The sequence below is a fragment of the Podarcis bocagei genome (genome assembly GCF_964188305.1).
Source record: "Podarcis bocagei genome assembly, chromosome: 17".
NCBI classification, from domain to species: Eukaryota; Metazoa; Chordata; class Lepidosauria; order Squamata; family Lacertidae; genus Podarcis; species Podarcis bocagei.
The window spans coordinates 21,662,377-21,675,420 of NC_138143.1; the positions used below are offsets into that span (position 1 = coordinate 21,662,377).

The following is a 13,044-nucleotide window of genomic DNA, read 5'->3' on the forward strand; positions in this document are numbered from 1 at the left end:
CAAAAAAGTGAAAATCTGGACACAAAGGTTGTTGAGTTTTGTTTTTGTGTTGAAGTTTTTGAGCAATTTTAAAGGAAATTCACCCAAAAATCAACACTTGGGTTGCCATACATCTAGATTTCCCCAGACATTTACTGATTTTCGGAAATTCCTCCTGGACGCTATTTCCGACAGACGAATCCCAGATATGTCTGGGGAAAACCAGAACATATGGCAGCCCTAGCTAAGTTGTAAGAAAACAGAAGCCAGATTAGCCCAAACTCAATGAGGGTTTGAGACCTATCGGCTACCCTCACCTGGTTTTAGCAGCCTGTTGAAGCTGTTCCTGAGGTATGGCCGATGTCGCATACTGACAGCTTCTAGCAGCCACAGGTGAGAGCTGAGTGCAAGATGGGGACGAAGGGTGGACAAATTATGCCAGAAGGAGCATGATGTGTCCCCTGCCAGAAGTACTACCTCTCTCTCAACATCCCATATACTCTCCAAAAGGCAAGATGCTGCACAAATAACAAAAATCATTATATGCTTGTTTCCTAGCTATCTTGGAGTTTTTTTAAAAAAAAAATAAAAACAAAAACGTTGAACTGTGATCTAAATAATACTAAGATTCTTGATTACTATGGATTGTTAGGTTCATAAACACAGTTGTTCTCCAATAGGGTAATATGAAGACAGATAAGGTATATGGCTGCAAGGTATTCCATTCATTTCTTTGGTTGCAGTAGGCCCCCATAAGGGAGACTAATAGAGGAGATGAATACTGTCGGGTTAACTATGTTGTTGTTGTTTAGTCGTTTAGTCGTGTCCGACTCTTCGTGACCCCATGGACCAGAGCACACCAATCACTCCTGTCTTCCATTGCCTCCCACAGCTTGGTCAAACTCATGCTAGTAGCTTCAAGAACACTGTCCAACCATCTCGTCCTCTGTCGTCCCCTTCTCCTTGTGCCCTCAATCTTTCCCAACATCAGGGTCTTTTCCAGGGAGTCTTCTCTTCTCATGAGGTGGCCAAAGTATTGGAGCCTCAGCTTCAGGATCTGTCCTTCCAGTGACCACTCAGGGCTGATTTCCTTAAGAATGGATAGGTTTGATCTTCTTGCAGTCCATGGGACTCTCAAGAGTCTCCTCCAGCACCATAATTCAAAAGCATCAATTCTTCAGTGATCAGCCTTCTTTATGGTCCATGTACAAGTGCAAATTCACTTCAAATGTGACTTCTTACGTGTGAGTTTGGAGAGACATATGAGTAAACCAGGAAGTGAGGCTTGCATACTTTAAAATTCCAAACAGCATTGCCACATACCTTTTTAGAAGGGGATCCAGTAGTATTTATTATTATTATTTGACTTTACATTTAGATCTTAGTCAATGAGACTTTTCACCCTTCCTTGCTGTTTTGATCATAGAGTATGATCAGATTGGGAGATAACATGGTTATCTGAATGTGGGGTCTCCTATGAACTGGAAGATTAAGCTCACTTCAAATAATGCACTAGCTTCTCTTCATGGGCAGGGGGGAACTGAGTATGAAAGGACAACCAAAGCCCATTTATGATTGCTCCCTAGGGAGCATCACGGGGAAGTAAGGAAGCTGCTATCTGACAGGCTCCCCTTCTGGACTATGGCTTGTTCTTGTGAAAATAGTTGATGATCCATGAATTGTTCACCTCTAGCAATTCATAAAGGCATCTTTCTTTAAGCCTAACATACGCGTGACTTTTGTGGTTCACTAGAGAATTATGTTGAAAGGCTGCCTAGTGGCACAGGCTTCTTAAACCACATTGTCCACATTACTCATAAGATATTTACATCTACAATGTGCTCCACTTCAGCAGATAAGACAAATGGCAGTGTCCCCTGCCATTACCCGTGTGCTTCAGAAATTTAACATTATCCTACCCAGCAGCAGAGAGCATTCACCTATATAATTTGCCATGGCCTCCTCCTGCCCAAAGCATAGGGACTCTGGCCAGTTCCTATTTCAGATCTTTAAGACACATTGAAGCACATAGTTGAAATGCCACTAGGCCAGCCTCAAGGTAGATGAAATTTTGATATGAATATTCGTATCATCATCAGAGTTCCCTGTCTTGAGTTTGACAAGATTCCTGTTTCTAAATATTTGAACATGCAAGTCTTAAATGTGACTGGCTGTCTCAAGACTCTTTCCATCTCTCTTGGTGGGGAGGAGTGTGTGTGTTTTTAATTTAAATTATCTCTTTTGAGGTTTGTAGGGGGAAAGAAAATATTTATCTTTTAGCTTATTGATATCAGCAGGCAAGCTAGCTAGTCTCAGAAGGATGGAAGGTTTATTGGTTAAGAGATGCAGGCACCCAGTTTGTGATAAAGGAATTCTTTGCATTTTTCCTCAGCAAAGTAAATTGCTTGTAGGATATTGCACAGAACTTAATCCTTTCAGAGCTGCATCTCAGTAAATCTGTTTTAAAATGCTGTCTGCTATTAAATAGTTAATGTTGTGTATGTATACACATGTATGTTAAATACAGAGATGAAACTGAATTCCATAAAGAAACTTCCTGGGAAACAGTCCAGAACTGTGTGCAGGATCTCTGTCCCTTCTAAATAGGCTCACTTCTACACAGGCACATTTGTGTTCCTGAGTAAATTTTAAATATTTGAAGGAGCATACCAGAAATGGGATGGATAGATAGGAATCATAATTATCTTGCTACTTTTGGGGGTGTTTGCTATGCATTTTCATATCACTGGGCCACCTGACTATCGATCCAGAACTCATCATAGCATGCATGAGTGGACCTGCTTCGTGCTTCCTCACATTAGATTGCTGTTCAGAATATTATTTTTTCATGCCAGTTGCTGGTTCTATTCAATGAAAATTGCAGCTGGTAAAAGGTCCATGGTAGCATCTCAAGGGGGGGGGGGAGTTTTCAGCTTAATAGTATAAAAATTTCATGTCCCCACACTATTAAAACTATGCTATTGTGAGTCTTTGCAGCTTGTGTAACAGTCCTCAGCAACTCAGCATTTTGGCTAATCTACTTTATTTACATATAAACACACATGGAGCACTGCAACATGGCTCCCTCTCTCTCTAGCATCAGACAGCAAAGAATGAGAACAAAGGACAATAGTCTCACTTCACGGAACACAGTAACACAAATATCCTGTCTCTGTCACTTCCCACTTTGTGGAGTCAAAACATACACTGTCATGTGATAGACAAAAATCCTATGACTGCAATCATGGAGCAGAAATTCTGACACTGTCAACCTGTTCCTGTGAGTTCAGAATACATTTATGCTACCGTCCAACGGGCAGTGAAAGCCTCATCGTGGCCGTGCTTAGTGCAGTATGAAGCCTGCATATCACAAAGGATGTCTTCTATTCTTAACCAATCGCATCAAGGAGCCAATCAGAGCGGGCGAAATCGTGGTCTTTAGGATTGAAAGAAGGGGAATCCCAAGAGCGCATTGGGTTTTGAAAATTCATGAAAAACAAAACAGAGACATCAAGTTCTTGACAAAGGGTGGCAATAACGCTGTTGATGACCAAGGCTTGTACATGCAAGGTCAGCACTGGCTGGAGAAGAAAGATGTAGTAGGACGAGCAAGAGGATTTGTGCCATGCATTGGAATAGTGACCATCCTTAAATTTAAGTACATTGTCCTCTTTCTACTGGACTTGTTTGTGCTAGTGCATCATCAAGAGTAGCCTGCAACCCAGGGAGGCCAGCAGGAGATGCCTTTTGGTCGGAGTAGACAGTGGCATGTGATGTATGTACATTTCACGGTTTCATAACCAAGTTTGGCTTTTGGCTTTTGTTTTTCTACAGCCATGTAACAGGAGAGTTGATTCCAGTATTTTGAATAGTTTGTCACATTATAGTATTTTTGTACACCAGTGAATATTCATATTAAAATTTTAAGCAAAAAAGAAATGAATACATGTATGTTGAAATACGCTGGTAGGAGGAAGTGGCTACTTACACACCTAACCTGGTTACTAGGAAGCAGTTATACAGGATGAGAGCACTCTGCCACTGTCTTGTGGGTGCTGATTTGAGTAAACCAATGGATCTGCAAAGGAACTCGACCAACATGCCATGACTTCAGTCATGTAACAACCACGGCAGAAAGTGTTTCTCTACTCATGGGCCTCTCTGCAGGCCAGGTGCAACTTATAGATCCTATTAAAAAAGAAACTAGCAAATTATTTAATAAAGAAATGAGGACTTATTCCAACAGACTTTGGGAACTGACTGCTTTTAATGAAAGGTACTGTGCTCTTTTTATTGTAATTTTGTGTAGCTTTTTACTGGATCTTAAAAGTTTTTAATTCTATTGATGTTTAACAGTTTTTTAATGATTTAAAAAATGTTTTTAGCTTTTCTTATTTAATTTGTAAGCTGCATTGAGCCCCTCTCAGGGAAAAAGGCAGGATATAAATGCAGTGATATTTTTCTAGTAAAAGAAGTGCCGTAACTCATCATGAACGCATCCCTTGTTCTCTTATAATGACTATGGCACCCACCTAAGAGGTGCCGTAACTGAGCTCTGGAGAATTTCAGCTAAAAAAAGCCCTGGATAAATATATGATGATTGTGATTAACGCAGGGATGGGGAACCTGCAACCCTCCATATGTAGTTAGACTACAACTCTCATCATTCCTGACCATTGCTGGGGCTGATGGGAATTGGAGTCCTACAACACCTGGTGGGCTATAGGTTCTCTATTCCTGGGCTAAGGGGACAGTGGAGCCTGCCTTTAATTGGTGGTAATTTATTTTAAGGAATTCTGGTGAGTGATTGTTTGCTGTGAATAAATAATCTAGAAAACATTAAATAATATAACATATTGGATGCTGTATTTTAATTCTCTGACATGAAGAAATTCACTTACCTTTTAAAGTAACAGCAGGCTACAGAGATACTGCAGCTTTCAAAGGCATATGAAGTCAGCAAGAATACATTGTAGTAAGAAACATTTTGCCTTTTGTGTCAAACAGGAAATTTAAAGTTTACAGAATCAATTGTAAATCCATATCAATTTGACATGCTAACTGCATTTCCCCTAAGAATGGTTTAAATAGGTTTAATTTAAGTATATAATTACAGAATGCTATTACATTTCATTTTTTTCTGTGGCAGTATGGCAAAACAAATGCAATTTCTGCATTTACAGTTTTGCAAAATCCCTCAACCTCCCTCATTCCTTAATGTTAGAAAATATAATTTAGTAAATTGGTAGATTTGTTTGTTGCTTGGTCTATTTTTACTTTTCTACTGAGGAGCCCAAAAATGAGGATAATAAGTTGAAACACAATTGATTTGAAACTTAATTAAGACAAGACAGAGTTACTTCCAGTAGATGGTTCAGTTGACAATGATGAAAGTGGTGGTATCTAGTTTGTTCTGGTTGGGATTGCAGTCCTTAAGAAATAGGTTTGCAGCTTGCAGGTGTGATTAGACCTGGCACTACAGGGATACTGAAGTGGAGTCCGTGGTTCAGAGCAGTGTGATTGGTGCACAAGTGTGCAGTCTCTTCTCCAAAAACAATCTTTCCAGAGTGATCCATTCCCTGATAACATCTGGCATGACCAGTCCAAGACATTTTGGCATCGGAGAACCCCAAAATTGGGCACACCTCCTTCCCACCAGGGAGGACAGAGCGAGTGAAGATTGAATTTAGGAACAAGGCAGGGGAGAAAGAGTAACAGTAACATAGGGATCTGCTGCCCCCAGGGGACCCTGCTGCCTGAGACAGTTGCCTCACGTGGCTGACCCTGACACCTGGGTTAGATTATAGTGGCATGTTATATGTGGGGTTGCTTCTGAAATAGCAACTGGTTCAGAATGTGATGGCCAGGCTGCTAACTGGAATCTGCCATCCGAAATAAATTTTGCCAATGAGTAAAGACCATAACCGACTCCCAGTTTGTTTCCAAACACAATTCGAATTTCTTGAGTTACTCTGTTAGCAGACCACTTGGAGCTGTTGGAAAATGCCCTGGGGTACCCCTTCAGCCCCCGAACTCCAAGCATCCTCCAGTATGCGCAGCTCTGGAAAAGGCATTTCCCTTCTTCTCCAGTGCGCTTCAGTGACATGTATCAAATGATATATGCCCACTAATCTTCTAGCATAACACAGCAAGAAGTGGGAGACATCGTAGAGCTAATCTACGTATTTATTTACACACTATGTACAGACAAAAGAAGCATAGTGTCTTCTCTCTCCAGCTCTGAGAGAAGAACAGGTCACAAGTAAAAGCAACAGGTCACAAGTAAAAGTACATACAGCGGAAGAGATAAGGCTGTCTTCTGTTCCCACACTCTTCCCAGACAGGCATGTGATTTACACCAATCTCATCTGCATCATCGGAGGCATGAAATACTAACAGGGGCTTTACAGTATAGATTATATTGAGAAGTTGGAGCCTGCTAACAGAGGGTCCATGTTGCGCTCGGCCCCTGAAACTCTTTAGCCAATTGGCATCGTGGCAAAGGTTGGGGGTATCTATTTGGCAGCGCGATGTAGGGACCTCCTTTTGCTTCGCGCTGCCGAACACTCGCTCACACACCCATTAATTAGGTCGTGTTTGGCCTTGCTTTGGACTTCGGTTGGTTGCCTGTTTTGGAACAGGGACCGGGTAGGAATTTTTCCCAATGTGGCAGAATGGCTGTGGCCACTTGGTTTTTGCCTACCACTTAGCAAATGTCACAAGTTTGTAAGGTTTGGTGGTTAGGCATTGGTTTAGAGGAATGTGGGGAGGGGAGGTGCGGCCATCACTTGCCCCTCCAATGAATAGGGTATTCTGTTAAAGGAATCTGGGCGTCTGGATCTCATCCGAAGCCCAGAGAGGGGCTAGGGCCATGCCAGGACCCCCGGGACCCCAGGGGTGAGCACCTGTCAATATACACTGACGGAGCTCCCCCTGCTGGTTGTTTACCCTTACAGGCTTCCAGCAGGGCGGGGCAGGAGCCAGATATAGTTTTGATACCAATGCCTAAGTCAATACCAGTCACATTTGTGTATTCAATAAAGTTGTGGCCAAAATTTGCCCATTAACATTTAAACTAAATTCTGTCTCCACTGTGTCTTTATTTCCATGAGGGATGGGTTTTGGGGCTCGGAGCACAACTGCCTTCTACCATATAACTACCTTCTTCTACCCATTTGTTTTGAGATATCAGCTCCATGTCTTTTGTCCTCAAAGTTTAGGACAGAATACATACCCGAAACATAGCCACTTTGTATCTACCTTGCTGTCTTCTAAGTGCCAGAATAACAGTGCAATCCTATTTATGTTTACTTACGTTTAGTGGGGGGAGATAAAACACACTGCCCTCATAAGATGGTTTACATACAGTTGTTTTTTTTTAAAAAATGGTATCAATAGCAATATTTATAATGTAAGCACTAATTTGAAAATGTTAATTAAAAAACCAGGCCCCACTGCTACATTAATGTCTCTTCTCTGTTTATGATGAGTTCAGTCTACATAGATAAAATTGCCACTGAACATAAGCATTTAACTGTGTACTAATTCACACAGCTGATTCAATATACATGACGTCTTAGAGCACATCCAAGCTTAACTTCCTTTGGAAAGGCATCCGAAAATGTGTGTGAGAGATGTGTGCAGTCTTAAGAACACAGATGTGTGAATTTAGGCATAGCTGATTAAACAGAAGTACCTGCTTGGCAGCTAAAATGAAGTTAATTGGAAATTCTCCTTTTGTGCCTACAGAAATGTATCTTCTGCCGACAAAGAATTAAGAAAATATCTGGCGCCTGCATCCAGTGTTCCTACGGACGTTGCCCAGCTTCTTTCCATGTTACATGTGCTCATGCCGCAGGAGTGCTGATGGAACCAGATGACTGGCCTTATGTTGTCTATATCACATGTTTCAGGCACAAAATCAGTCAAAATGTGGTAAGGATTTGCATAATTTAATTCCCGTATTATTTTTCCCCATTTTATTCCATGTTGTTGTTTCTGTGTTTTCAAAAACAAGAACACTGCTACTAGGCTGAACCAGGATAAAAAAACTTGCTAGTTCCTGGCTGTCACAGAACAATGAGAAAATGCCAAGACTGTATGGACTGGGTTTGAAAGGCAATGAATGATAGCTGTGTGCAGTGGTAAATTAATTTCACAGAAGGAGAGTTACTGTTTTAAATGCTAAGCCCAGACAAGTCAGGGCTTTTTGCTCGGTCCTAAGCAAATGCATGTAGTTTGAGAAACTCTCTTCATTGTTTCATATCTCATTATCCGGAGCTGAGCTCTGGCATTCAAAGCAAGTCCTGAGTCTGAGAAAGGCTTGGCTCAAATTAAATCCACACTATATCACTTTAAACTGATGAACGCAGTCTTGCTCTGAGGTAGGATAAAATTAAGCCGTAGGATTCTACCGTTCCTCCTTGTGATCTGGACACTACATACAGTGTAGAACCACATTCATAGCTTGTGGTCTGCTAAACCCCCTAGATCCCTTTTTACATGTACTGCCTTCAAGTCTAGTCTCTCCCATACTGTAGTCTCATCTGATTCTTCCTTCCTAAATGCAGAACTTCACATTTATCTTTGTTGAAATTCATGTTGTTAGTGCCCCATTCTCCATCCTCTCAAAATTATTTTTGAATCTGATTTCTGTGTTTGCAGGTATTAGCTACCCCACCCAGTTTGGTGTCATCTGCAGATTTGATGAGCACACCCCCCCCCCACTTTCTGCCAAGTCATTTATAAAGAAGTTAAACAAGACTGGGCACAGACCAGAACTCGGCAGCCCCCCATTGATCATTTCATATATACCAGGCATGTCCAACTGGTTGATTGCGGTCTACTTGTTGACCGTGGGGTGTCCCTGGTCGATTGCGTGATCCTGATGGAGCCCCCCCCCCAAAAGCTCAGCAACTCTGAACAATCCTCCCCCCAAAAAACTCAAAAACTTTGGTCAATCCAGTGGGTAGATCACTGCCATTTTTTTATAGTGGGAGTAGATCGCAGTCTCTTGGGAGTTGGACATGCCTGATATATACAAATCATAGACTTCCTGATGACACCATCTGTGTAGCCAGTCATTCACTTGCACTGTACTTCTGTCTCTTCTGAGGCCATGACCTTCAACAAGGAAGGAGTGATGAAAACACCACCTGTGTCCCAGTGTCCTTCACCTTTCTACTCAGAGTCTCATAGCGATGTGCAGTAGGTTTAGTGCCATGCCTGCCATTGTTATTTGTTCCCACGTGTTTCAGCAGCAAGGGATAAAAGTCAGTGGGTTTGACGAGACTTTATCATGTCAAAAGGGAACTATTTCAAAGCCAGTTTTTCTAAGGACTGTGAAGTTGACCTTCTTTCCAAGGGCTGAAGTGCCATAACATGTGTTATTTATCATAGGTCTTCCAGGACCTATATAATCACTATAAAAATAACAGAAAAGGTTAGCTTTCTGTCCTCATACATAGGAGGCAAGATAAAACTTTATAATACTTATTCATAGTATTTCATTTCCACACAGAAGGCCAAGATTACCTTTCTTCTTCATTGTGATTTGCTGTGGCTCATATTTTTATATGACTACCTTAGTTCATTCATCGCTCACGTTACACAAAAGAAATCACGCTGTCCAAACCGCAGCTTGCACAGTAATCCAGAAAATGCCACAGATGTTTATCTAATCTAATTCAGTTCTTTGCATAACAGCTGTCCCTCTGATCAAAAATTGCATTCTTTGCATCTATAAATTCTTAGGCTTCTGTGGTAGAAAATCTTTTTTGGAACATGTTTATCAATAACACTTTCTGTGAGATACATTTTTCCAGGAATGGGAAATCGAAAACGCTTAACGCACTTTCCACGTTGGGGTAAATTACTGTTTTCTGAACTTTTAATGACATTTTTTTAAAAACCCCAAACACAATCCACCAGCAGAGGACTGCACACAGCATCTGTCTCCACCAGTGGTGGGCAGCACTGACTTTCCAGGGCAAACATAGGTCCAGGAAAAATGGGAGCAGATCCACAAATCCTTAAATGACTCACCAAGAGTCAAGTGTGCAGGCAGATGTATAGAAGGGACAGTTGCTAACTTGGTACCTTTCAGCTTTTTCTGGACTACAGCTTCCAGCCAGCACAGTGGAAGGGCACCAGGTTTGCGAAAGCTGCAGTGAGGCTGAAGGCAGCTCAGCACAGGGAGTGGCTCATACCAAAACAATCAAATTATATTTATGATGAATTGGAGTAAGTGAACATTTCACCCATGAGAAGTTCTAGATTTAGGTTATTAAAACACACTCACATTTTTATTAGTTTTTATACAAATACAAGAACCATTAAACAATTACATCTGATGGTGTTTGCTTTATCCGTGGACTCTAGACATAAACTTACACATTCAACATTGAAACATATTAGATTCATCCTTTGGGGGGCCCTCTCCTTCATCCTTGGGCCTTGTCAGGCTTACCTGGTGGTGGTAGTGTTCCAAACAGCAGTGGGCAGCTGGGTCTAGCTTTAGTTTTAATTTCACACCATGTCACAGAGCAATGCTATGCTAGGGACATTGCGGAAATGTAATGGTGGCTAGAACCAGTTGGCTGGGGCTACTGAGAATGCCAAGATGGGGTGGGGCAGGGCAGAGTATCTACGTTTGTGTTGAAGCCCTAGCAGCTGCCCAAGGATGCCCTGGCTACAAGTGCTACTGACCACTGCTGAATTCTGCACCACTTCTGCTCTTATTTCCTGATATATAGTTCATTATGACTTACCCCTTTCAATGCACAGGGCTGAGAAGTGAGAGGGGAACTCGGGATCTGTGGACATCAGGGGCCCTGGACTCTTCTTGGACTGCTTGCTCCATTTTTCACCCATACAGCAAGAGCCATTCTGGTTCCAAACCTGGTTAGGTGTGACCCCTGGTTAACCACTGCAGATACAATGCCTAGCTACCACGGTTTCATGCTGACAGGAAGAGAATGGGGTCTTTGCATTTAAGTAGTACAGGGCAAGGTGTAGGTAATATGAATTTCTTCAAGGACACACCTATATATACAACCATAATTCCACAATCAACAATGGAATATTGATAAAGGCCCATCTTTTAAAAATCAAATCCACTATGTATTGCTGTGTTAAAGCAACGAGACATGGTTTAATCCAAATCGTTTACTGCAGTGTTTCAAAGTATTTTGATATATTCATCTTGTAGGTACTCGCGATTTAGTTCTCCGAATGTATTGAATAGTTTGCTGCTCTCAAAGGTTACAATCATTAGGTAATAAAGGGCAGGTAATCAGTCTGCATATGTCACATTTTTTTCCAGCTAAGTAGATTTCTAATTTTGAAACATCTTCCTCTCTAAATCAGTTATACATTTGAACATTTCCTGTTTTCTCTACATTTTATTACCTGGCTATAGCCATAGGCTTTATTAATTTTGGCATATACACAAAGTGAAATGTGCTACATACAGCATGTGGTACAGATTGGTGAGTGGGTTGATTTGTAGTTACGTGAAACACATACCCCCTTCTTCGTCTTACCTTTCAACAGGTTATAAGTGCTGCAGTGCAAGCAGCAGAGAGAGAGGGAAGACATTCTCTCCATTTATCTCCTTTCTCAGACATTCCATGCACCGATTAGCAGCCTGCTGGGTGATGGAAACCAGTGGCTCATGAGAATGCATGAGACAGAGATCTCCTTGGCCTGGCACACTACTACCCTGTGCCCCAGAGCAACGGAGAATGAAGCAATCCTAAAGCTGTTCTTTCTCACCGTATATATCATAAGGCCCTACCCAAATGTAGCAACTGGTTTGAAAATGTGATGAGCCTTTGGACATTTTTGTAATAGATACGAGCTTTCTTTAATCTACGCTTTATCTACTGGAAGCTGATACACTCATTTTGATTGCAAGTGGCGATTGCAGAAGCCTGTGTGGCAGTGTGACACATGCTAATGATTCCATGCTTCTCAAACTGCAAGCAAAGCAGGTACCTGCATGCATCCTCATAGGATTTTAGCATGAGTAAAAAGATCTTTGGAGTTGTATGTGGCTTTCAGAGACACCTTAAGCAGAATGACTGTAGCATTTTGACAGTCTGTCACTTCAATAGGATGCTGCTGCTGCTGCTGCAACCATTTCTCTAGTGTTGGTGGTAAAGGCGTCTGCAATACTGTTCTCAGGAGCTCTTTAGGGAATGCAAGAGGCATTGCTGAATGTGTGACTGGTAAGAAGGACTCGCCAAGCAAAGCCTCTTGCATTGTCAATACTGTATTGTCTCCTTTCAGCCATGAAGGTGGCATTGACAGCCAGATGGAATGGATGCTAGGTAGATGTGGAGGAAAGCAGTGGGGTGGGAGCTGGGATTTGGCAAGAGAAGGGAAGCAGCCAGGCCCATACAGAGGGGTGGGGGGGAAGGTGGGCACATTTGCCCCGGGCCTCGGTGGGGCTAAGCCAGGGACCAGCTGCTTTTTTTGTTTGAGTTTATAACTTTATTCTAACAAGACTCCCGGCCCAGGCTTCAGAAGTCGCTGCAACCTCTGCACAGACCTGGAAGCAGCTGCAGATTATTAGGAAGTGGGAAGAGAGTGAAAAACAAGCAAGATGGAATAGCAAAGCCACAACTCTCTCTCACCCCATGTACATTTCATATGAGACCTGCTGAATTGATCGTCTGTTTACTAGCCCTCAATAAAACACTTGAAACAAGACAAATTATATTTTATCAATTTCAGTTAAAAGCTCACCTACTGTGCACCACGTTTTCTGTTCAAGTTCTTGACTCTAGAAGCGAGTGGCTTGGGCTAAGGGAGATGTTTCTAAACAGTTGCTTTCTGACAGTTGTGGCTGTGGCAAAGAAGGCCTTCATTCATCTGTTTCTTTCATAAAATTTATACACCACTTGCTTGTTAAAAAACAACAACCCTCAAATCAGTTTAGAAAAGATAAAACAGCAAAATCAAGAAAAAATTGCAACCCTACTTTAAAGTACAGTGGTACCTCAGGTTAAGTACTTAATTCGTTCTGGAGGTCCGTTCTTAACCTGAAATTGTTCTTAACCT

General features: G+C 41.8%; 1 protein-coding gene across 6 annotated transcripts in view; it reads left to right on the forward strand.

The window, feature by feature from the left end:
• KDM4C (lysine demethylase 4C) overlaps nucleotides 1–13,044 on the forward strand; it is a gene marked incomplete at its 5' end in the record, with an annotated part of 199,862 nt that overhangs the window by 163,057 nt on the left and 23,761 nt on the right. For 5 of the 6 annotated variants that reach the window (XM_081176222.1, XM_081176225.1, XM_081176224.1 and 2 more), the window contains one exon: nucleotides 7,729–7,914. In XM_081176222.1, coding sequence (XP_081032348.1) covers nucleotides 7,729–7,914 — 186 coding nt within the window. Of the gene's footprint in view, nucleotides 1–7,728; nucleotides 7,915–9,094; nucleotides 9,890–13,044 lie in introns of those variants that run through there. The other variant, XM_081176226.1, reaches the window with a different exon arrangement.